Genomic DNA, 22,907 nt, shown 5'->3' with positions numbered 1-22,907 from the left:
ATGGGAAGTCATAGATACTGTACTTGAAAACTTTATGCATATCTAAAACCCTTATTATAGAATATGTTAGTGTTGAGACGTTGCTAAATCCATATATAGACCTCTACTAATAAGATATTAATAGACTAGGCCATTAAAAGAACCGACGAGACATCTGGGTTAGGTTTAATCAACTAGGTCAATATGTGAGGAATCTAACGTTGAAAATGTATATCCCGAAGCCAGGCAGAGTCAACTATAGACAGGGGTCAACTTCTCAGTTAAGAACACGGGCTACCCAAGCAGAAAGGTCTGCCTTCAGAGGTTAACGTAAATGGATATTAACATCTCCAAGACTACTTACTTACTAGCCTAACTCTGGCAATGCTTGATGTGATTTTTGGTACCATAGGCATGCATGATCGTATGCATTAGGCGTTGATATCCCACATACTAATACTCTAGCATACTAGGTAAGACATGATTCGTCCATTCCCTTATTAGATTGTTTTTGAACAATCCATCATACTGGCAAAGAAGCATCCGTAGATAGTATAGGGGTTTCGGATAATAGCATGCACCTGAATAGGAATGAATAAAATGACTAATATTAAGAGATACCTAGCTCTGTATCGAACGGTGCCCAGTGTCGAACTAATCCTGAGCTACCGGTAGACAGACTAGGACGATATCTTGACATGTTCCCCCACGACTATTGTTGTACTAAGAAGGACTAGATATTTAGGCTTCTTTAGATTTACAGCTGTACGTCGATAATGGAGAGCAGTTAAAAACGGTGAACCTAATACATATACATCATACCTGTCTATGTACCTTACCTAAGCTTTGAGAACCTGTTCGATCACTTGGTTGGAAAAATGATGCAAGACATAATGATGTTTGGTACTGATGAAACAGGGGCTTCACCCATCAAAGAAATTTAGGCACGATGAGAAAGAAGATTAATTGGATTGATGTCAGGGGTTCTGAGAACACATTTAGGTGGCCCAAGCATCTCTAGCATGTGGGTATGTAGCATAAGTGGACCATTCGTCGTGGCATTCCGTCGCTAGCCCCACGTTTGATCAACAATATGGCCAATTAAAGGCCGTGGTGATTAGATACGTAAATTATCCCCACATGTATTCTGCATTAGCAGTCGCGACCCCGTTGGTGCACTTCGCGTGAAATGTGAAATGTAAAATGACTGGTGACTGCCCGTAACCTCAGAACTTCAGAAAAGTTATCCCTTCTTTTTGTACTTGTGTATTACCATCACCCCCCAAAACGAACACATCGACGATACAGGTCGGGAAACACGCCGTGGCAACGTTCCTCTACGGTTCTCACGCTCATTTTCGCCTACGTCCTTTCTTACTACGACCTATCTAATTCGCATAACGTTCCTGTAGTCGCTATTAGGAGCTCCGTTTCTCCTGAAATCCGGTATCGTTCCCTACTATTCTGAGAGATGCGACCGACCCTGTAAAATTCGATCAAGCCTTCAAGTGTTATCGCCACGATGGAGGCCGTGGCTTCTCCTTTGGGCCTGCAAGGTCCTGCTACGAACGGCATATCGCCCTCGTCATTCATTACCATCGATCCGGCTTTGGTGGTAGACTATCTGGCCTCCGTGGTCACTATCGCTCTCGGAGCCACTCGAGATGAGCTCGAGCGCCCCGATAATCTCCTCTCCAAAGATAACTATGCCGACACCATACAGCGATGTAGTCGCTTTGCGACCGATGCCCAGGTCGCTCTGTATGTTCAAAAGGATGCCAAACCATCGGGTGACATGCCCGATGGCCCAGTTGATGATGGTATGCAGCTACTACAACATGTCAACCTTAGAAAAGCCTAGCTTTGCTAACACCTATTTTCTAGTCCCCATGTCGTACACTTACACAATCACTTCCGAGATATCTTCCTCGCCGACTACGATAGCTTATCTTGCACTGCTGAAACGTCCTCAAGCGATCGACCCGTCGCTGCCGCTAACCTCGCAGATCCAGATACAAACGCTGCCTGGCACTGCTTCACTTACTAGTCTCGTCAGTGAACAAGGTCCGACTGCCTCTCCCTTCGAGATACTTCATTCTATTCTTCACAATGCGCTGGCGCCATACTTCGATGCCAACACCAAGACCTCGCAGGTTGCAAATGGCGCGAGGAATCGGGCAGACGTGGATGCAAAGACGGGTATTCCTGTAACGAAGAAGCGCATGACGGAGCTGGAGCTGAGTTTACTTCACCTCCAGCAAAATGTCGAGATTCCCGAGCTGTCTCTCTCGTTTCATCCCGTCGTCCAGGGTGCCTTAGAAGATGCTGTCGCACGCAATGTGCGACCTAGTACCGATATGATACCCGCCAACCTTCTCTCTGATAGTACTTTCATGAACAATTTACAGTCGACCGTAAACAGCTGGATTAAGTCGATACAGACCATCACGAAACTCACCCGTGACCCCGTAACGAGAACTGCGACGCAGGAAATCAACTTCTGGCTGTCCATGGAGTCTGCGCTGGAAGGCATTGAGACTCAGCTGAGGAGCGAAGGAGTCACGCTCACCTTGGAGATTCTGAAGCATGCGAAGCGTTTCCAGGCCACCGTTAGTTTCACCGCCGATACGGGTCTGAAGGAGGCTATGGAGATGGTGCAGAAATACAATCAGCTTATGCGAGACTTTCCCCTCGATGAATTACTCTCCGCGACTTCGTTGCCCAAGATTCAGGACGCCATTGGCCAAATCTTCAGCCATATGAACAAGAAGATGAGGTTCAGCAATTATCCTATAGCACGGACCTTACATTTGGTCGAAGCTATTTCAGCGGATCTTGAAGAGGTTATGCATCGCCTTCTTCCCGGCTCAGAATTGGTTGACCTCGATTATAAGGACTTCAAAAGCCTTATGACTACTGCTGACGAAATCTTCAAGTCTTGGGACGCCCAGATCAAAGATTTCACCAACATTGCCAGAGAGACAACGCGTAGAAGACAGGAAAGGTTCATCCCTATTAAAGTTAACCCTAAGCATAGTGAGCTTCAGGCTCGACTCAAGTATATCGATACCTTCCGAGACAATCATGAGCAGCTGCAGAGAACGATTGTTAATGTTCTTGGTCCGAAGTCAACTGTCAATGGCATTAGCGAGGAGACGACCGGTAACGGCGTTGCTCTCGTTGAGGAGATGGGTGACGTAGACGCCGTTGAGGAAGTCCAGCAAGCTTGGGAAGCATTGAAACATGTTGATCTGCTCGACGTTTCTCCCGAAGGCACCCAACGGTGGGTCAAAGCAGAAAATACTTATAATGAACGAACCTCTCGGGTAGAGAATTCGATTATCGCTAGACTGCGTGATCGCCTCGCAACAGCAAAGAACGCGAATGAGATGTTCCGTGTTTTCTCCCAGTTCAACGCTCTCTTTGTTCGGCCCAAGATTCGTGGTGCCATTGCTGAGTACCAGAACCAACTCATCGATAATGTGAAGCAAGCTATTTCAGGGCTTCACGAACGCTTCAAGCAGCAGTATGGTCACTCCGAAGCCCACGCTATGGCCCAGCTCCACGATTTGCCTCCTGTTTCTGGCGCCATCATTTGGGCGCGTCAGATTGAGCGACAGCTTGATAACTATATGAAGAAAGTTGAGGATATCTTGGGTTCCGACTGGGCTCTTCACACCGAGGGTCAGAAACTACAGACCGAGAGCGAATTGTTCAGAAAAAAGCTCAATACGCAGATGATATACAAAGCCTGGATCGAGGATGTTCAGCGTAAACAGATTTCAATATCTGGTAGGCTCTTCAACATCAACAAGGTTAGAGCCGCTAACAATGCGCTTGATCTCTCGGTGAACTTCGATGCCCAGATAATCGCACTCTTCAAAGAGACTCGTAACCTTGGCTGGCAAAACTTCAACGTGCCTCACGCTGTAAACAACATCGCAAAAGATGCCAAGAGAGTGTATCCGTACGCCGTGAGTTTGATGGAAAGTGTGAGAACATTTGCGCAGACAACCAGGCAGATATCGGAATTGCCTGAAGTCTCTATTCTGTTAAGCGGCTACCAGAACGATGTCCATGTTCTAGTTGCGAAGGGCATACCCTTGAAGTGGGAGACATTTGTTAACACTTGGGAATCGTACCAAAAGCCGTCGCTCGCTAATGGCAGCCTTGAGCACGCGATGAGCCGTAATGGTGAGACTAAGCATGTCTTGTTCGTCCGAGATTTTGCTGCGGCTGCTTCCCTCCTTCAAGCGAAGACCATCACCCTCGCAAATATTCACTTGAACGTTCAAAAGGCTTTGGCGGAATTAGCAACCTGCCCTTACGAAGCGTCGGAATTCGAAGCGCGCCTACAAGCGATCCAGGCGGCTGTCGATCAACTGAACTTGGAGCAATATGTCAATCTTGGCTTCTGGGTGGAGAGAATGAATGAACGAATTAAATTAACTCTGCTTACTCGCCTCCAGCATGCAGTCTCAGCGTGGATTGAGGCATTCGAAGACGACACGCCGATAGATCGTATTGAGGCCAACCGACGAAAGCAGTTGGCTCCGACCGGGGAACCTCTCAAGTCGGATGCTCCTTTGATGAAACACTTGATTCATGAAATTACAATGAAGAATCAAGTCATCTATCTGGACCCACCTCTGGAGTTTGCGAGAGCTAGCTGGTTCTTACACTTGCATAACTGGATAGGCATTGTCTGCAACCTTCCAAAGATCAAGGCCTCCAGATACCAGATGAGCTTAACGTTAAGCACCGTCGTTCAAGAAGAAGCCCGCTTCAATGACCTCCCCAGCGATTGCACCGATATACTTGGCAGAGTCTACACATCGATCGAAAAGAAGTTGCAAGGTATCGGCGAATATGTCGACAAGTGGCTACAGTTCCAATCCCTTTGGGATTTGCAATCTGAACAGGTGTACGAACTTCTTGGTGATGAGCTCTCTAAATGGCTGCAGTTGCTGCAAGAGATTCGGAAATCTCGTGCTACATTTGACACTACCGAAGTCAGCCGCTCATTCGGCCACATTACCATCGACTATGAACAAGTGCAGATGAAAGTCAACTCTAAGTATGACCAATGGCAGCAGGAAATCCTGGTGAAATTCGCGAGCCGGCTTGGCAATCGTATGCGAGAAGTCAATGCCGAGATAGAAAAAGCCCGCAGAGACCTGGAGGGACAGAGCCTTGAAGCGAGTTCGACTGCGATGGCGGTCCAGTTCATCACCATTGTTCAAAGTTGCAAGCGCAAGGTTAAGGCATGGGCTCCTGAGGTCGAGACCTTCCGTCAAGGTCAATCTACCCTCGTCCGAAACCGGTACAATTTCCCGAACGATTGGGTAGATGTTCAACAGGTCGATTCGACATGGGAGGCCCTTAACGAACTTCTGAATAGGAAGGCAAAGATTGTGCAAGATCAGACTGATGCTCTGAAGGCCAAGATCGTCGCAGAGGACAGGGTTGTGATAGACAAGATAACCGAGATTGCTACGCAGTGGAACGACGAGAAACCCGTTTCAGGGACGATTGCCCCTGATGTTGCATCTGCGACTCTCGCCTCTTTCGAAGCTAGGATCACAAAATTGCAAGAAGAATTCGACATGGTGTCTAAAGCCAAGGAAGCGCTCGATCTCCCCGCGAGCCCCGAGTCTTCTCTCTCAACTATCTTAGAAGAAGTCCAAGACTTCAAGTCTGTCTGGGCTGGCTTGTCGACTATCTGGAAGAGCCTGAACGAGCTCCGAGAGACATTGTGGGGAAGCGTTCAACCTAGAAAAATTCGAGTCAGCATTGACGGCCTGATCAAGATGACGAAGGAGATGCCAAGTAGGATGCGACAGTATGCCGCTTTTGAGCATATCCAGAACATCCTCCGCCAGCTTCTGAAAGTGAACAGCCTTCTAAGTGACTTAAAGTCGGAAGCTATCCGAGATCGACATTGGACTAAGATCTGGAAAGATATCAAGCCTGGGCGGCGATACTCGCCTGTTTCTATGACACTTGGAGATGTCTGGGATCTTAACCTCGTTGCTACTGAGGTTATTGTGAGAGACATCATCACGCAAGCTCAGGGTGAGATGGCGTTGGAGGAATTCTTGAAGCAAGTGAAAGAGACCTGGAACAATTACCAACTGGATCTTGTGCCGTATCAAAGCAAGTGCCGTCTTATCCGCGGCTGGGATGAGCTTTTTGCGAAGTGCAGCGAGAATCTGAACTCATTGCAGGCGATGAAGCATTCGCCGTATTACAAAGAATTCGAAGAGGAGGCCTCGTCTTGGGAGGACAAGTTGAATCGCGTCCACGTCCTGTTCGATGTCTGGATTGATGTTCAGCGCCAATGGGTATATTTGGAAGGCGTCTTTACTGGAAATGCAGACATCAAGCATCTCTTGCCAATCGAGTCGTCCAGGTTTCAGAACATCAACAGCGAGTTTATGACTGTGATGAAGAAAGTCTACAAACAACCTATGGTGATGGATGTCCTAGGTATCACTGGCGTGCAGAAGTCTCTAGAACGTCTTGCCGAACTTCTCAACAAGATACAGAAGGCGCTCGGTGAGTATCTTGAGAAGGAAAGGGTGTCATTCCCTCGTTTCTATTTCGTTGGTGACGAGGATTTGCTGGAGATGATCGGTAATAGCAACGACACCTTGCGCATTGCTAAACACTTCAAGAAAATGTTCGCTGGTCTCACCGGACTCGTAATGGACGACGAATCGATCATTTCAGGCTTCACTTCCAAGGAAGGAGAAATTGTACGACTTAAGAAAGAAATCTCGCTAGCAAAGGTCCCTAAGATCAATGATTGGTTGGCTTTGCTCGAGAATGGTATGAAGGTCACCCTGGCTGAGCTTCTTGCCGAAGCTGTCGAAGTATATACGCCCCTATTCGAGTCGGGCGAGATCAGCCCGAACGCCTTGAACGATTTCATGGACGCCTTCCCTAGTCAGATCGTGGTGTTAGCTACCCAGGTGGCTTGGACTACAGCAGTAGAGCGATCATTGAATGACGGCGGCAAGACATTGCAATCTCTTTTCGAGCGGGAAGTCCATGTTCTCAAACTTCTCGCGGAGACTGTTCTTGGCGACTTGGAGGTGATACAAAGGAAGAAATGCGAGGCTCTCATCACGGAATGCGTTCATCAGCGAGACGTTATTGAGAAGCTAGTGAAGCTCAATGCTAGCACGCCCACACATTACATGTGGCTGCTACAAATGCGATACGTCTATGTGCCCGAGGGAGATTACTTAGAGCGTGTCCATATCAAGATGGCAAACGCGAAGCTCAACTATGGTTTCGAATACCTGGGTGTTCCCGATAGACTGGTCCGAACTCCTCTTACTGATCGCTGTTTTGGAACGCTTACCCAAGCACTCTGCCAGCGACTTGGCGGCTCTCCCTACGGACCTGCAGGTACTGGAAAGACGGAATCTGTCAAAGCTCTTGGTGTCCAGCTAGGCCGTTTTACTCTAGTCTTTTGCTGTGACGACACTTTTGATTTCCAGGCCATGGGCCGCATTTTCCTTGGTATTTGCCAAGTTGGAGCCTGGGGTTGTTTCGACGAGTTCAATCGTTTGGAGGAAAGAATCTTGTCTGCCGTCTCGCAACAGATCCAGAATATTCAACTTGGTCTAAAACAGGGTGCGGAAGACGACAAAGCCCAAATTGAACTAGTTGGTCGGCAGCTTCATGTAAACGCTAATACGGGTATCTTCATCACGATGAACCCTGGATATGCTGGTCGTTCCAATTTGCCCGACAACCTCAAGAAGCTGTTCCGTAGCGTTGCAATGTCAAAGCCGGACAAAGAGCTCATTGCTGAAGTCATGCTTTACTCTCAAGGTTTTAACCAAGCCAAACAGCTCTCCAAGCAGACAGTTCCGTTCTTCGACCAATGTTTCGTAAAACTATCCAAGCAAGCACATTACGACTTTGGCCTACGTGCCTTGAAGAGTGTACTTGTTAGCTCTGGTGGTCTCAAACGTGCCCGGCTCACGAGCAGTGACGGCAACATCGGTTCCGAAGAAGTTGTGGAGCCTGAGATCATCGTACAAAGCGTTCGAGAAACCATCGCTCCAAAGTTGATTCGAAGCGATGTGGAGATCATGATGGCGATCGAGGCAGATTGCTTCCCAGGTGTTCAGTACGTTCCTGCTAACTTGGCAGAACTTGAGGATGCCATTCGTCGTCTTGCAGCAGAGAGACACCTTGTGGTCAATGATATCTGGATGACCAAGGTTCTTCAGCTCTACCAAATTCAAAAGATCCACCATGGTGTGATGATGGTGGGTAATTCGGGATCTGGAAAGTCTGCTGCGTGGAGACTTCTCCTGGATGCACTTCAAGAAGTGGAAAAAGTCGAAGGTGTCTCTCATGTCATTGATTCTAAAGTCATGTCAAAGGAGGCACTATACGGAAACTTGGACTCGACTACCAGAGAATGGACCGATGGTCTATTTACTAGCATACTACGGAAGATTGTCGACAACCTCCGCGGAGAAGACTCCAAGCGTCACTGGATCGTATTTGACGGTGACGTCGATCCTGAATGGGTTGAAAACTTGAACAGTGTCCTGGATGACAACAAGTTACTTACTCTCCCCAACGGCGAGCGTCTCAATCTGCCACCCAATGTTCGGATCATGTTTGAAGTCGAGACTTTGAAATATGCTACTCTGGCGACTGTTAGTCGATGTGGTATGGTATGGTTTAGCGAGGATACTGTCACACCAAGCATGATGGTCACCAACTACCTCGATACTCTTAGGACCGTGGCATTCGAAGACCTGGATGAGGACACAGCTGCCGCTGGTCAAAGCCCCGCAAAGACCCTCCAGATTCAGAGTCAAGTTGCCGATCTGTTGAATACTTATTTGACGGAGGAAGATTTCATCCTCACATCCCTGAAACAAGCCGAATCTTACAACCATATTATGGAGTTTACCGTTGCTCGCGTCCTGACAACCTTATTCTCTTTACTCAACAAGGCTGTTAGAGACATGATCGAATACAACGCCTCCCATGTCGATTTCCCTCTTGATCCGGAGCAGATCGAAACGTACGTCTCAAGAAAGTTGTTGCTTGCTCTAGTCTGGGCATTGACGGGCGATTGTCCACTCAATGATCGAAAAGCATTTGGAGATAATGTTGGAGCGCTAGCAAACTTCGGATCGCCGCCACTTGACGGCACTAGCTCTCTCATCGACTTCGACGTTATTCTCCCCAGAGCTGAATGGACGCCGTGGCAAAATCAAGTCCCTACAATTGAGGTCAACACGCACTCTATCACGCAAACGGATGTCGTCATTCCTACATTGGATACTGTTCGCCATGAAGATGTGCTCTACTCTTGGCTCGCCGAACACAAGCCCCTCCTACTCTGCGGACCGCCCGGATCTGGTAAAACAATGACTCTGTTTAGCGCACTTCGAAAATTACCCAACATGGAAGTTGTCGGCCTCAATTTCTCTAGCGCGACTACCCCCGACCTCCTTATCAAGACGTTCGAGCAGTATTGCGAGTACAAGAAGACTCTTAACGGGGTGATGCTATCACCGACCCAGATTGGCCGATGGCTGGTGATCTTTTGCGACGAAATCAATCTGCCAGCACCGGATAAATATAACACTCAGCGGGCTATTTCGTTCCTTCGTCAACTAGTAGAACACAACGGCTTCTGGCGAACATCTGACAAGTCTTGGGTGACTCTTGATCGAATCCAATTTGTTGGTGCCTGTAACCCTCCAACCGATGCTGGCCGTACACCAATGGGCGCCAGGTTCCTAAGACACGCGCCGTTAATTATGGTTGATTATCCCGGTGAGCTGTCCTTGCTTCAGATCTATGGCACTTTCAACTCCGCTGTCCTTAAGATCATTCCTGCGTTGCGCGGATACTCCGAGCCGCTCACCCAGGCAATGGTTCGTTTCTACTTGGAGTCGCAACAACGATTCACGCCTAAGATCCAACCGCATTATGTTTACAGTCCTCGTGAATTGACCAGGTGGGTCCGTGGTGTGTACGAAGCTATTCGTCCGCTAGAGACTCTCTCTGTTGAAGGATTGATCCGTATTTGGGCACACGAAGCGCTGCGACTTTTCCAAGACCGTTTAGTTGCAGAGGATGAGCGACAGTGGACTGACGAAGCTGTCCAACGAATCGCATTAGAGTTCTTCCCTACAATTGACGAGAGTAAAGCGTTGGGTGGCCCGATCCTATTCTCCAACTGGCTTTCCAAGAATTATGTTCCCGTTGATCGAGAACAGTTACGAGACTTTGTCAAGGCTCGTCTGAAGACTTTCTGCGAAGAGGAAGTGGATGTTCCACTCATTTTGTTCAATGATGTGCTTGAACATGTCCTTCGTATCGACCGTGTCTTCAGACAACCGCAGGGCCATTTGATATTGATTGGTGTCAGTGGAAGTGGAAAAACAACACTTTCAAGATTCGTCGCTTGGATGAATGGTCTCAAAGTCTTCCAAATCAAAGTTCATGGGAAGTATTCCGCCGAAGACTTTGACGAAGATCTCCGAGAGGTTCTGCGCCGATGCGGTTGCAAAGGCGAGAAGATCTGCTTTATCATGGACGAATCTAATGTCCTTGACTCGGGTTTCCTGGAGCGCATGAACACTCTTCTTGCTAACGCTGAAGTCCCCGGTCTTTTTGAAGGGGACGATTTTGCATCCCTTATGACGGCTTGCAAAGAAGGCGCACAGCGGCAAGGATTGCTACTGGATTCTCAAGAAGAGCTATACAAATGGTTCACTCAGCAGATTGTCAAGAACTTGCATGTGGTATTCACTATGAACCCGCCCGAAGACGGTTTATCCTCCAAAGCTGCTACTAGTCCGGCTTTGTTCAACCGTTGTGTGCTCAATTGGTTTGGTGATTGGTCTGATCAGGCGCTCTTCCAAGTTGCCAATGAGCTTACTCATTCCATCGACCTTGACAAACCCAACTTCGCGGCTCCTGATACTATTCCCGTCGCGTATCGCGGTCTTAATCTGCCTCCTTCCCACAGAGAAACAATCGTTAATTCCATGGTCTATATTCATTACTCTCTGCAACGTTTCAACAGCAAGCTTCAGAAGCAACAGGGCAAGGTTACATTCCTCACCCCGCGTCACTTCCTCGATTTCGTTGCTCAATATGTCAAGCTGTACAACGAGAAGCGGGAAGATCTAGAGGAACAGCAACGTCACTTGAACGTTGGACTGGACAAGTTACGAGACACGGTCGAGAAAGTGCGTGATCTTAGGGTCAGTCTGGCCGAGAAGAAGACCCAGCTCGAGGCAAAAGATGCCGAGGCCAACGAGAAGCTACAACGCATGGTTGCTGATCAACGGGAAGCTGAACAGCGCAAGGGCGCTTCTCTGGAGATTCAAGCAGCGCTTGAAAAACAAGAAGCAGAAGTTGCCACTCGCAAGGAGGTTGTCTTGAATGATCTTGCAAGAGCTGAGCCTGCTGTCGAAGAAGCCAAAGCTAGTGTCAGCAACATCAAACGACAGCACTTGACTGAAGTTAGGTCTATGGGTTCTCCACCGCAGGGTGTCCGACTTGCGATGGAGTCCGTATGCGCGTTGCTGGGCCACAAGATCGCCGACTGGAAAGGTGTCCAGGCTGTGGTGCGACGTGACGACTTTATTGCGAGCATCGTCAATTTTGACAACGAGAAGCAGATGACCAAGGCCTTGCGAACGCTAATGCGAAACAAATTTTTGAATCAGGCGGATTTTACATACGAAAAGGTCAACCGTGCCAGTAAGGCCTGTGGTCCGCTAGTTCAGTGGGTAGAGGCTCAAGTTAATTACTCTGAGATCCTCGACAGGGTCGGTCCTCTGCGAGAGGAGGTGGATCAGCTTGAGGAGCAAGCCCTCCAGACAAAGGCTGAAGCCAAAGCCGTCGAAAACACCATCATCAGTCTAGAGCAAAGCATCGCAACATACAAGACCGAATACGCAGCTCTTATCAGTGAGACTCAGGCCATCAAGGCCGAGATGTCTCGTGTCCAATTCAAGGTCGATCGAAGCGTAAGATTACTCGACAGTCTTTCTTCAGAGCGTACCCGCTGGGAGGACGGAAGCAAGTCGTTCGAAACTCAAATCAGTACTTTAGTTGGAGATGTCTTAGTGGCAGCGGCTTTCCTGGCTTACAGTGGTCTTTACGACCAGACCTTCCGAAAGTCAATGATGGAAGACTGGTTACATCAACTGCATCTTTCCGGTATCAACTTCAAGCCCCACAACCCCGTTACCGAATATCTGTCGACTGCCGATGAGCGCCTTAGTTGGCAAGAGAATACCTTACCTGTTGATGATCTCTGCACGGAAAACGCCATCATCCTTAAGCGCTTCAACCGTTACCCGCTTATCATCGATCCTTCGGGCAGAGTTACCGAGTTCCTTCAACGCGAATGCAAGGACCGCCGTCTTACTGTGACTAGTTTCTTAGATGATTCCTTTACCAAACAACTAGAGAGTTCTCTCAGATTCGGCAACCCGATTCTCATTCAAGATGCCGAACACCTAGACCCCATCCTCAATCATGTTCTCAATAAGGAGTATCAAAAAACAGGTGGTCGTGTACTCATCCAACTTGGCAAGCAGGAGATTGACTTCTCGCCTGCGTTCAAGATCTACTTGTCGACCAGAGATCCGTCTGCTACATTCCCACCCGACATTTGCAGTCGAACTACGTTTGTCAACTTCACTGTCACACAGAGCAGTCTCCAGACTCAATCTCTTAATGACGTCCTAAAATCCGAGAGACCAGATGTTGACGAGAGGAGATCGAATCTCATCAAACTTCAAGGCGAGTTCAAGGTCCATCTTCGACAACTTGAGAAGCGTCTTCTTCAAGCCCTTAATGAATCCCGTGGTAATATTCTTGATGATGACAACGTCATCGAGACTCTTGAAACTCTCAAGACAGAAGCTGGCGAGATCACGGCCAAGATAAGCAACACTGAAGGCGTGATGGCTGAAGTAGAAGAGATCACATTGCAGTACAGTATCATTGCGCGATCGTGCAGTGCCGTCTTTGCTGTTCTCGAACAATTACACTATCTCAACCACTTCTACCAATTCTCACTTCAGTACTTCTTGGACATTTTCCACTCTGTTCTTCACGGCAATAAGAACCTAACAGGCGTGACTGATTTCAACGCACGCCGAGACATTATCATCAAAGACCTATTTGTGACCACATTCAAGAGAACAGCGCTGGGTCTACTACAGAAGGATCGAATCACTTTGGCCATGCTCCTCGCCCAAGCCTCCCCATACAAGATGGATAAGGGCCTGATCGATATTATTCTCGACCAACGTATCGAGGGCAAAGACCTCTCTACCGAAATCGACGCTAAAGATGAGACTTTTACTAAAGCCAAGAGGCTTGGCGTATTGAAGGACAAGCTCGATCAAGTACCATCTGCCGCCTGGGAAACGTTCCTGTCGGAAGAACTAGCCGAGAATGTCATCCCCCAAATCTGGGATGCGAATACTGAACCATTTGATCAAGGATTACTCTCGCTACTCCTCGTCAAACTCTTCCGCCTCGATCGTTTCGTCCCAGCCTCAGAGCGGTTCGTTGCGTCCGTCTTCGGAGCTGAACTGTTCGACATTGTAGATGATCTCAAAGAAACTATCAACCAGGTCCCTTCGACCCGTCCCATTTCGCTTGTCTCGAGTCCTGGCTTCGATGCCAGCTACAAGGTAGACAATCTGGTTGAGAGAACGCGTGTCAGATGCACGAATATCGCTATGGGGTCGAATGAAAGTCTTGCGAGTGCGGATAAAGCAATTAGCAACGCAGCACAGGTCGGATCTTGGGTTTTGATCAAGAACGTCCACCTTGCACCTACTTGGTTGCAATCCCTGGAAAAGCGCATGGAATCTCTGAACCCACATTCTGATTTTAGGCTCTTCCTGTCGATGGAATCCAGCCCCAAGATTCCTGTCAATTTACTTCGCGCATCTCGCGTGCTTATGTATGAACAACCGGCTGGTGTCCGCGCCAACATGAAGGATTCGATGTCTTCTCTTACAGACCGAGCTTCGAAGAGTCCCGTGGAGCGCGGCCGACTATACCTGCTCCTTTCCTTCCTACATGCTGTCGTTCAAGAACGTCTACGCTACGCACCCAATCTGGGTTGGAAAGGCTTCTGGGAGTTTAATGATAGCGATGTAAGTTTTCCCCTTGACAACATGATGAACAGCAGCTAATCCTTCATTCCCGTAGTACGAATGCTCCGCCTTCATCGTTGATACGTGGGTAGAATCAGTGGCACAAAGCCGCTCAAATATCAACCCACAGAATATTCCTTGGGACATGATCCGCTACTTAGTCCGCGAGACATACGGCGGCAAGATTGATGACGAAGGCGATTTCAATCGCTTAACGGAATTGGTCGACCAATCTCTCACGCCAGCAGCCTATGAAATTGGGCACAAACTAGTCGAAGGCACTGAGAAGGATGGGCAAGAAGCAAGCCTTGTGGTACCGTCTGGCACTTCGCTGCAAGAGTTCATGGGGTGGATCCAGAAACTGCCTGAGCGCGAACCACCAACTTACTTGGGCCTGCCTGCCAACGCAGAGAAGCTGCTGTTGGTTGGGCTTGGTAGGAGCCTGATAGGAAACCTGAAGAAGGTGACGGAATTATTGGACGAAGGAGAGCAGCTCTTGGGAGAGGTCTGATATGCCTGTACAAGATTATGGACGTTGTTTCTTCATTGGGGAGTTTGGTCTTTTTCCTCTCTACAGGCTTCGAGATTACAAACCTTCATACCCTGATACCCCTTTTAGTTTTAGATTGTTACCTATTTCCTTTTTTTGTTACATACAGGTGTATAAGTTACACTATACACGAAAATGAAATTGTTGCCCAATTATGTGTGCGAACTGTTCTCTCCGTCTAATCCTTCGATTGATCGTGTAGCTAAACCATCGTAAATCTTGAGTGACGACACATCGGCACTGACATCATTTTCTATGTACTGTATGTATTAGAGTGGTATTTGCTTTAGCGGCTCCAACTATGCAAGTTTCCAATGCCTCACATCCAATCAGACAAGCTGTATTTCAAACCATTACGACTAAATGTTCCCCTCGTCGTACATACCTATTTGTAAATGAATGCTAATCCATCAAATTCTCGTTAAATACCTGGTAGGTAGCTCCGAGATAAAAAGGAGCAAGCGAACACTGAGGCACCCAGGGGTATGCATAAAGGAGTACGGCGTAGTGATAAGATTTACATAAGTACGATTGATTAGGGCATCTTATCTACAGTATCTACGGAGTTCCCCCTCCTTCTTCCAAAATTCAGGTAGTGGTACGTACCACGGTAGCCTGCTTGCTGCGGCTGCACCATGCAAGGAGATGGGCCTAGATAAAAAAGCTTGGCGTTAATAAAAGAGGGACTGGCAATCCAGCGGGAATATTGAATGTCCAAACCCTGAAGGATTGAAACCTCGGAAGTACTCCGTACTCCGCGGCCGGCCCTAACGAGTGTTCCCTACTCCTTTTGGGGGCTTCCAATTGTTCTTCTCCGAATACATATACCGGAAACCGGAATATACTTAGGTACCTGAGCGCAAAAGCGCAGGACCTAAAACGCCTGATGCATTTTAGCGATATAGCGTCCAAGCTACATAGTTAAGATTTTAGGAGGAAATGATTGAGCATGTTTCTCGCTTATTTGAGGCCGCGGGTTAGTGCAGGCCAACGGCAGAGAGTTCCCAGGTCTCGAATCGTTTCTGAAAGGCCCCAGAGACTAGGGGGCGAGACCAGATGCGTACGCCCTAGACCGCCCAAACGCGGTACGGGATACGCGGATAGCTGTATCGTCTAAATATGTACCTAGGCTGCCAGGTATGTTATCATATTATGTGGTGTAGCCATGTTGGTCGTGTTGGCCAATGTTGGGTTTGATTTATTATTAAGGATTTTAAGAGTGACAATTGATATCAGAATCCCAGATTATCGCCTAATCAGATGACAAGGATTGGGAGATTGATTACGTTTTGTGAAGTTGGCAGACCGCTTTCCGAGATGCTTTAGGTATTACTACGATCAGCCAATCGTCAGGTGAAGATTACAAAAAGCCCATGCTAGTCTCGTCATGTTACCAAATCTGATCTACATCGTGGCCAATTAGAGGTGATTTAATAATAATCCGCTCGACTCTCATTCAACCGGGTCGCCGACAGTCGGGATGGGTCTCTTTTTATCTTTTTTGAGAACTGGCAGATCCATGTTTAGTTCATGCTAGGTGGCCGCTAGTAGGCACTAGCCTTATGGGGAGCGTGTATATCCCAGCACTGTTTCGAGTGTCCACTGTCCAGAGTGCCCTTCAGCTGGCAGGTACCCCCTAAGGATGAATCTTAAATGAGCAAGATGAGCCTAACTTGGTAAGCTCAAGACCCAAGTCTCGGCCAGCCCACGAGTCTCGTTCTACACCTTATTCCACACCCCCCCCTTCCATGTGGCATTCCCAATTTCATCCACCGCCGACCACCAACTCATTCAGATCAGATTATCTATTCCCTCGAATCTCCGAGTTTCACCTCGGACCAAGACGCTCGCTTCTACCTAGCCGTCTTGTGTACAACTCCTTGTCCGATCTTATCTCCACGGATCAATCCCGACGTGGCGGAGCATAAGTTGAGTTAGGCCTTTAAGTCGTAGCCTGTCGATTGTCTGTCGACTGCCTGTCGACTGCCTACGCCTACGTACGAAGTGCGTTGACAGCGAGGGTGACGCATGCGGTACAGAGCATACAGGGCAAGGCCAACTCCTGCAGTGTTCCGTACCGTACATACCCAGCATACCGTACATACCGTACATCCTGCTTACAGCCTGGAACGCCCGTCCTCGTGATCCGGGCATGGCCATATCCCGTAACCATAACACACAAGAATCAACCCTTCATCACTCCACCCCTTCCTGCGCTTAACCCATCTTCACCTGTCTGCTCCGGCCCTACGTCTATGAGGAACCCACACGAGCCTCTAGGAGTCTTGCCCCCTTGCGTCCGTGTCCACCCCATAGTCCCGTCTTTAACCATCCCAAGTGACTTCGTTGTCAATTGTACATAGTCGAATCATCGTCCTCCAGCTCGCTTTCGGCTCCTCTTTTTATCTACCATCGTATGCAACTGGTTTAGGGCGGCTTAGATCTTGAATACACACTACTAGTCGCCGTTATTTTATTCAAACTAATAAGCGTTACGGACAGTCACGACATACTGTAGCCCTTGCGACGCTTCTTCGGTCGATCACTTACTAGTTGGCCCACAGCTAGTCTTGCTCGTTGAGCCGCCAATATCTTGAAAGTCGAACAGGATTCTCACGTCGTCGAACAATAGCATTTTACCATCTACCCAATCTAAGGACTACTTCCCATTTTGGGTTCTAATCCGGAGCCCCATGTCATTATAAGACAAAGAAAGGTACCTATCGCGGCCACCACTGTAGTTGTGTCACGATTAGGCCAATTCCTTCGAAAGGATTTGATCGACGGAGAGTCATGATGGAAGTTGCTCCCTATCCATATGCGAGTCTTACCAGGTCCGAACCGAACTCTGTGAGAACCGCGCTCCCTACTCGTCCTGTCGTCTCTAGAGAGAGTACCCAACCGTCAGAAACCATGTCCATTCAAAACGCCTCCTCCGTTGGTTCGAGAAGCCCAGCAGTTTTAAGCCAAAGCGATTTTTCGGACGCGCCTAGTCCATCGATACAAGGATCCGAACGAGTCCATTCTAAGAGTCCATCTCCCTTCGATACAGTCCGTCAGGAAAACTGGGCAACGACGAAGTCCAGCTCCACGTCCAACCAAGGCGGCCAGGTGTGCAGGTGAGTCGACTGGCTACTAAGAGAGTATTCGATGAGTCCTAATTCCATTCTAGTAATTGTAGTACTACGAGAACGCCGCTATGGAGGCGGTCGCCGCAGGGGGCCACCATCTGCAATGCGTGCGGACTGTATCTAAAGGCGCGGAATTCGTCTCGCCCAACGAATCTCAAGCGGCCGCCATCGGTAGTCTCTACCACGCCGAAGAGAACGCCCGAGAAACCACCTTCCAGTTCCTGTTCCCAGAATAGTTCGGCGAATATTCCAGGCGCAACGTATGTCGCGGCAGATCAGATGCCCAACGGATCGTGTCCAGGTGGAGGACGATGTAATGGTACGGGTGGAGCGGAAGGATGCAGTGGTTGTCCAGCTTACAACAACCGGGTGGCAAAAAGTGCTCAACTCCAAAATCAAAATCGACAATCCGGCAATGAACAAGGGACTCCTTCGGACGATGGGCCGGCTCCAATTGACATAAACGCGCAACAAGCCGCGGCTCAGACAACTGTTGTCATAGCATGTCAAAATTGTGGTACTACGATAACCCCGTTATGGCGTCGAGACGAATCTGGCCATACTATATGTAATGCCTGCGGTATGTGTGTGCCTCAAGTTTTACTCGTGATATGTTCGCTAAACACGAATTACAGGACTGTACTACAAACTTCACGGAGTTCACCGACCGGTAACAATGAAGAAATCCGTCATTAAGAGGAGGAAACGTGTAATACCGGCAAATCAAATGGATGACGGAGTGGAAGACGTAATGGCGGTCGATTCGATTGAACAGCAGAGCCAATATGCCGAGTCTGAAATGGAACGGGGCAGTGTCAACGAAGACGGGTCTGTTAATCTCGGGCTACGACGTAAAACCGAGCATCCTCTCACATTGCTTCCCGATCCGATCCGATCTGGTGCGGGATCAACCCCAGTATCCACCGATCTCATGGCGTATCACAACACCAGTGCTCCACATCATGTCGTCGATATTCGGGATTCTCTTACCGACGACAATCGTCTAGCTCCACTAACGTCTATCTCGCTATCGAGTGTCCGTCAGTCGTCCTTATCCCCAGCCTCGTTTCTGTCTCCGTCGAGAAAGCGCTCCTTTTCGGGAACCGAGTCGGAATACGCACCGAGCGAACCAAGCTACGATAACTCAAAAAGGCTATCGTCGATAAAATCACTTCTTAACCCGTCGTTTGAATCGAGCCCCAGTTTTCGCCCGGTTGAGAACGCTCCCGAGTCGCTGCGACTTCGGTCACCAGCGAACTCACTCATATTAGCACCAAGTCCCAGCCCGCAACTAGTATCCCCAAACGTGTTGCCGAGCCTCCAATCTAGGGAGAGCACAGTTGAAGATGAGAGGACGAAAGCCGGCCGTCTGGCGGCACTACAACAAGAAACGGAACGAATGCGCCAATTACTCGCGGCCAAGGAACGCGAGATGGCAGCGCTACAACAATAGTTACTAATATCCCCCTTTCGAATTAGCGCTGATGATTTATTGCTTTGATGATCAAGATTTACGATTGGAATTACCGGTGTTGCTCTATGGAAACACGGCAAAAAAAACGCAAAAGGGTGAGCCAAAGGTTCAGAGGCGTCAAAAGGTAGTAGAGCTTAGCTGGTGGTATTTGCTTTTCAACAACATACGTACCTAGGTAGCATATGTGCTCGGCGTACATGAGTTTGCAAAAAATACATACAAGGATTAAGGAGGCAAAGTGTTCTGAATTACATTGCATGGTTGCAAAATCCCCGTGGCAGAGGCAAATTTTAAAGGAGATTGAACTTTCAAAAGGAATTTCTCATAGGAACTATAGAAAGGGTATGGAAAGGGACGGGGCATTGGATGAAGGCAAAGGATTGGTATGAATCGGTTTTCGCAGTATCGTTCGTATGGTACACGGGTTAAGCAGCTTCTCGCACGTAACCGCTCACCTCAGATAAAATTAATGAACTTATATGGATTTCCTCGACGATATAATGTCTCCTGATTACAAGTGCTGAGGTATCAAGAGTCACGAGTTCAGATTAGCATGTCATGGGAAGAACAATTCCATCTCGTCTATCTCGTCTCTACAACTAGTCTCCCGATCGTTTACACGCCAACGTGGTCTTCCATGGCAAAATCCATCGCATTTATTCGTACATCTGAGGCCATCATCGGCCCAACCTAACCGTCCCAATAGTTGGAGTAACGAATTAACTTTCTAAAACACCAGCATTCCAGCCGCAAATTTTTTTGTTTTTCACCTAGTTTTTCATATAGTCGGGCCCCAGTTACCAGCTAGAAGCTAACCTCTGGTCCCCTTCCTTGTCGCACCTTCATCAGTCGGTATCCCACAAGGCGAGTAAACCAACCATCCTGTCCAAGCTAGGAGATTCGCTCACCCTCCCTGCCTCCCTTCGTTCCTTCCTCTTTCCCTTTCTCTCTCGCTCGCTGCCGTCCCAGCTTATCCGCGACATATATATATACATACATGCCCGCGACGTGTGCCAGGAACGCTTCTACTAATGTTGTAGTTTCTTGGTTAGGTAAGTTGTTGTTGTTAAGTGGTAGTAAGTTTAGGTTCAGGGGAGGGCAATCGCGGCGGTTTTAAAAAGGTGTCGGGAAAAAAAATTTCCTAGACCTGCTCGGCGCCCCAGCCCTGGTCGGCCTCGCGCATGTTGGCGGGGGGCTCGACGGAGGGGACGAACTCGAGGGCGACGTAGGCGAGGCCGACGGCGCCGACGACGGAGCCGGCGATGATGCGCAGGACGCCGTTGTTGAGCAGGATGGAGCCGACGAAGACGTAGAAGACGCCGCGGCCGAGGAAGGAGAACATGAAGGAGGCGTAGCGCGAGACCTGCGGCGGGATCTGGAACTCGAGCAGCGCGACGCCGAGGCCGAAGACGAGGACGTAGGCGCCGATGATGATGGATTGGCTGGAGGCATCGTGAGAATTGTTATATGTTACATAGTTGACACGGGGAATTTTCTATATTCGGGCGTGTAGGTAGGCTAGGGGCCGGAGAGATCGGTGGTTACGTACAAGCTCGCGTTGAAGAACTGCGATATACCGCCCAGCACCATGATCACGCCCACGGCGAGGTTGACGATTCGGCTAAATGGGGGGAAAGTCTTAACGTTAGCGCTTTCCCATCTTTTAAATACACGGTGTGAAGAAAACGGATTCTATCCCAGATGTTTGCATACAATGAGTCAGAGAAGTCCATCTTTGCGATTCGGTTTTAGGTTAACTATTTTGCGCGATAGATGGAGAGATACGATTCAATTCTGATGTAAAGTCGGCTCGGTGAGCGGCAGTTTCTACTAGGGACAAAGGGACGCGCGGAAGCTGTTGCAGTTTATCGTAGCTTAATAAAGTGATCGGAGAAAGAGGAGATGAGGCTATTTAGACGAGGCTTGCGATGACGGGCTTAGGTAGGATAAGGATAGTTCGCTCTAGGCAGACGCTTTTTTTCGGTTGCGACCTGTATGGACGGATGGGGGATGTTTGTGTTAGGTTTGCGTCAGGAGGCTGGAGCTAAGTTTTCTTTCGATAGGGGAGAGCTCCCAATCTTGCGAGCTACCTTTCCCTAGCGCGGACAGGGGTGCAGGGGTTGTCGTCATCTATTTTCAGCCACGCGAGCTCAGCCTTATTTCAGATGTGGCGCAGATCAACCACTCTTATCAGAAATAGGGGCAGTAGGGGTCAATTCCACACATCTTCTCACCATTTTCTCGCTGTACATACCCAATTACAAGTGATAGTGATATGTTAGACCTATATTACAAATCCACAATCTCAGTGATTTATACAAACTATGATTTGATGTAGGTAATCAGTGCTATCAGCTTGTTTCCCCTATATGGCATTAGAGCAGTCCGTCAATATTGAACACCTTTGCTAGATATAAACCACATCAGATGTTTACTTCTGTTCATTCATCGTCGTTTGTCTAGCAACAACGGATATAGGGCATTTCCAAAAAAATATATATTCTACAATAGTGAAGTCTTGAATTTATCTAGTTTGACTCCCTCCTCTTATTACTACAACCCACTTATGCAAAATGGAGTAAAATATAAAGCATGACATTCCCTTCAAGATTAGATGTATACTTAGCCACGGTTTATATGGCTGGATACCAAGCAATCTCATCACTAGAACCATAGTATAGATGCTCGGGTCTATGTATCGCTAAAAGATGTCTCTGCCTTGGTTCTTCCGGAGAATGCTTGCCCTCCTCCCTAGGGTACCCCAGCGACGAGATAAAACTCTCCGATCAAATATGACAGAGATACGAAGCAATTCAGAAGGCCAACTTCGCGCTAGTCTAGTATATACAATTAACAACAAAGTACGACGAAGGAATATGATCAGCATTGAAAATTTGCAGATGAAATAGGTCGATTACAGTGGGATCCAACTGATTTGGATAACCTAGACGGCAAACTTCACTACCGGTGTGTTTAGCTGCCGTCATAAACCTCGAAATAAGGAGGTAACATGAGGCACACACCAACGTTGACAGGTTCACAGCCTGGGTAGATCCAGATGTGTCTCTCGCCCCAACGAGTGTTTCCCGGCAATAGCGCCGCATATTTACGCATCAATCCCTTCGTTAAGAGGGAATATTAACAGTCAAAATCTTCCATGGACAATCAGACAGCCTTCGCTATATGTCCGCGTTCTATGTTGCGTTCGAGGTATACCTACACATAACAGACAAGAACAGTTAGGGAAATTTAGCCCTCGCCACCGATAAATGGATCATTGGCAAGATCGATACATGCTTCAAGACATTTCACATTTATATTCCTAGCATAATTCCTTCTCCCTTCAAGTACTAACGCACATGTTCGGCGCAAAACATATAAAATACCATATGCAACCTTTAAGGCCCTGACTCCTAGAGATAACTCAGGAAGTTTGTCACATATCATTTCTGCTTCACATGTGCCGATGCCAAAGTCGGGCAGACTTCCATATGGTAGAGGAAGCACGGCAAGGTACACCAGAATGTGTGTCAAGAACACAGCCCATACGAGCTAATTGGTGGGCTGTGCGTGAAGTGTAAGAACGC

At 48.2% G+C, this 22,907-nt stretch overlaps 3 protein-coding genes across 3 annotated transcripts; 2 read left to right on the top strand and 1 right to left on the bottom strand.

The window, feature by feature from the left end:
• Positions 1-1,170: 1,170 nt before the first annotated feature.
• Positions 1,171-15,184, top strand: F4807DRAFT_46126 (cytoplasmic dynein heavy chain). The gene is made up of 3 exons (XM_048001657.1): positions 1,171-1,799; positions 1,864-14,165; positions 14,221-15,184. Exons 1-3 carry the CDS (start codon positions 1,502-1,504, stop codon positions 14,674-14,676), a joined length of 13,056 nt encoding a protein of 4,351 aa, XP_047855507.1. The 5' UTR covers positions 1,171-1,501; the 3' UTR covers positions 14,677-15,184.
• A 2,008-nt stretch (positions 15,185-17,192) lies between these two features.
• F4807DRAFT_46089 (uncharacterized protein) lies at positions 17,193-19,401 on the top strand. Its single transcript, XM_048001596.1, has 3 exons — positions 17,193-17,834; positions 17,888-18,426; positions 18,482-19,401. The coding sequence occupies exons 1-3, from the start codon at positions 17,509-17,511 to the stop codon at positions 19,297-19,299; spliced, it is 1,683 nt and encodes a 560-aa protein (XP_047855506.1). The 5' UTR covers positions 17,193-17,508; the 3' UTR covers positions 19,300-19,401.
• Positions 19,402-19,876: 475 nt separating this feature from the next.
• Positions 19,877-21,355, bottom strand: F4807DRAFT_421116 (COPI associated). The gene is made up of 3 exons (XM_047997561.1): positions 21,034-21,355; positions 20,870-20,941; positions 19,877-20,762 (listed from the first exon to the last, which is right to left on the bottom strand). Exons 1-3 carry the CDS (start codon positions 21,051-21,053, stop codon positions 20,462-20,464), a joined length of 393 nt encoding a protein of 130 aa, XP_047855505.1. The 5' UTR covers positions 21,054-21,355; the 3' UTR covers positions 19,877-20,461.
• Positions 21,356-22,907: the final 1,552 nt, after the last annotated feature.

Source organism: Annulohypoxylon truncatum, assembly GCF_022578515.1.
Source record: "Annulohypoxylon truncatum strain CBS 140777 unplaced genomic scaffold F4807scaffold_11, whole genome shotgun sequence".
NCBI classification, from domain to species: domain Eukaryota; kingdom Fungi; phylum Ascomycota; class Sordariomycetes; order Xylariales; family Hypoxylaceae; genus Annulohypoxylon; species Annulohypoxylon truncatum.
The sequence above is the reverse complement of the archived record's forward strand: the minus strand, read 5'-3'. Positions and strand labels throughout refer to the sequence as shown.

Coding starts and splice junctions, on each gene's coding strand:
- F4807DRAFT_46126 (XM_048001657.1), top strand. CDS start 1,502: ATGGAGGCCGTGGCTTCTCCTTTGGGCCTGCAAGGTCCTGCTACGAAC. Junction 1,800..1,863: donor CGATGGCCCAGTTGATGATG/GTATGCAGCTAC, acceptor CCTATTTTCTAG/TCCCCATGTCGTACACTTAC. Junction 14,166..14,220: donor GGGAGTTTAATGATAGCGAT/GTAAGTTTTCCC, acceptor TCATTCCCGTAG/TACGAATGCTCCGCCTTCAT.
- F4807DRAFT_46089 (XM_048001596.1), top strand. CDS start 17,509: ATGATGGAAGTTGCTCCCTATCCATATGCGAGTCTTACCAGGTCCGAA. Junction 17,835..17,887: donor CAAGGCGGCCAGGTGTGCAG/GTGAGTCGACTG, acceptor ATTCCATTCTAG/TAATTGTAGTACTACGAGAA. Junction 18,427..18,481: donor TACTATATGTAATGCCTGCG/GTATGTGTGTGC, acceptor CACGAATTACAG/GACTGTACTACAAACTTCAC.
- F4807DRAFT_421116 (XM_047997561.1), bottom strand. CDS start 21,053: ATGGACTTCTCTGACTCATT. Junction 20,942..21,033: donor ATGGACTTCTCTGACTCATT/GTATGCAAACAT, acceptor CCCCCCATTTAG/CCGAATCGTCAACCTCGCCG. Junction 20,763..20,869: donor CAGTTCTTCAACGCGAGCTT/GTACGTAACCAC, acceptor CGATGCCTCCAG/CCAATCCATCATCATCGGCG.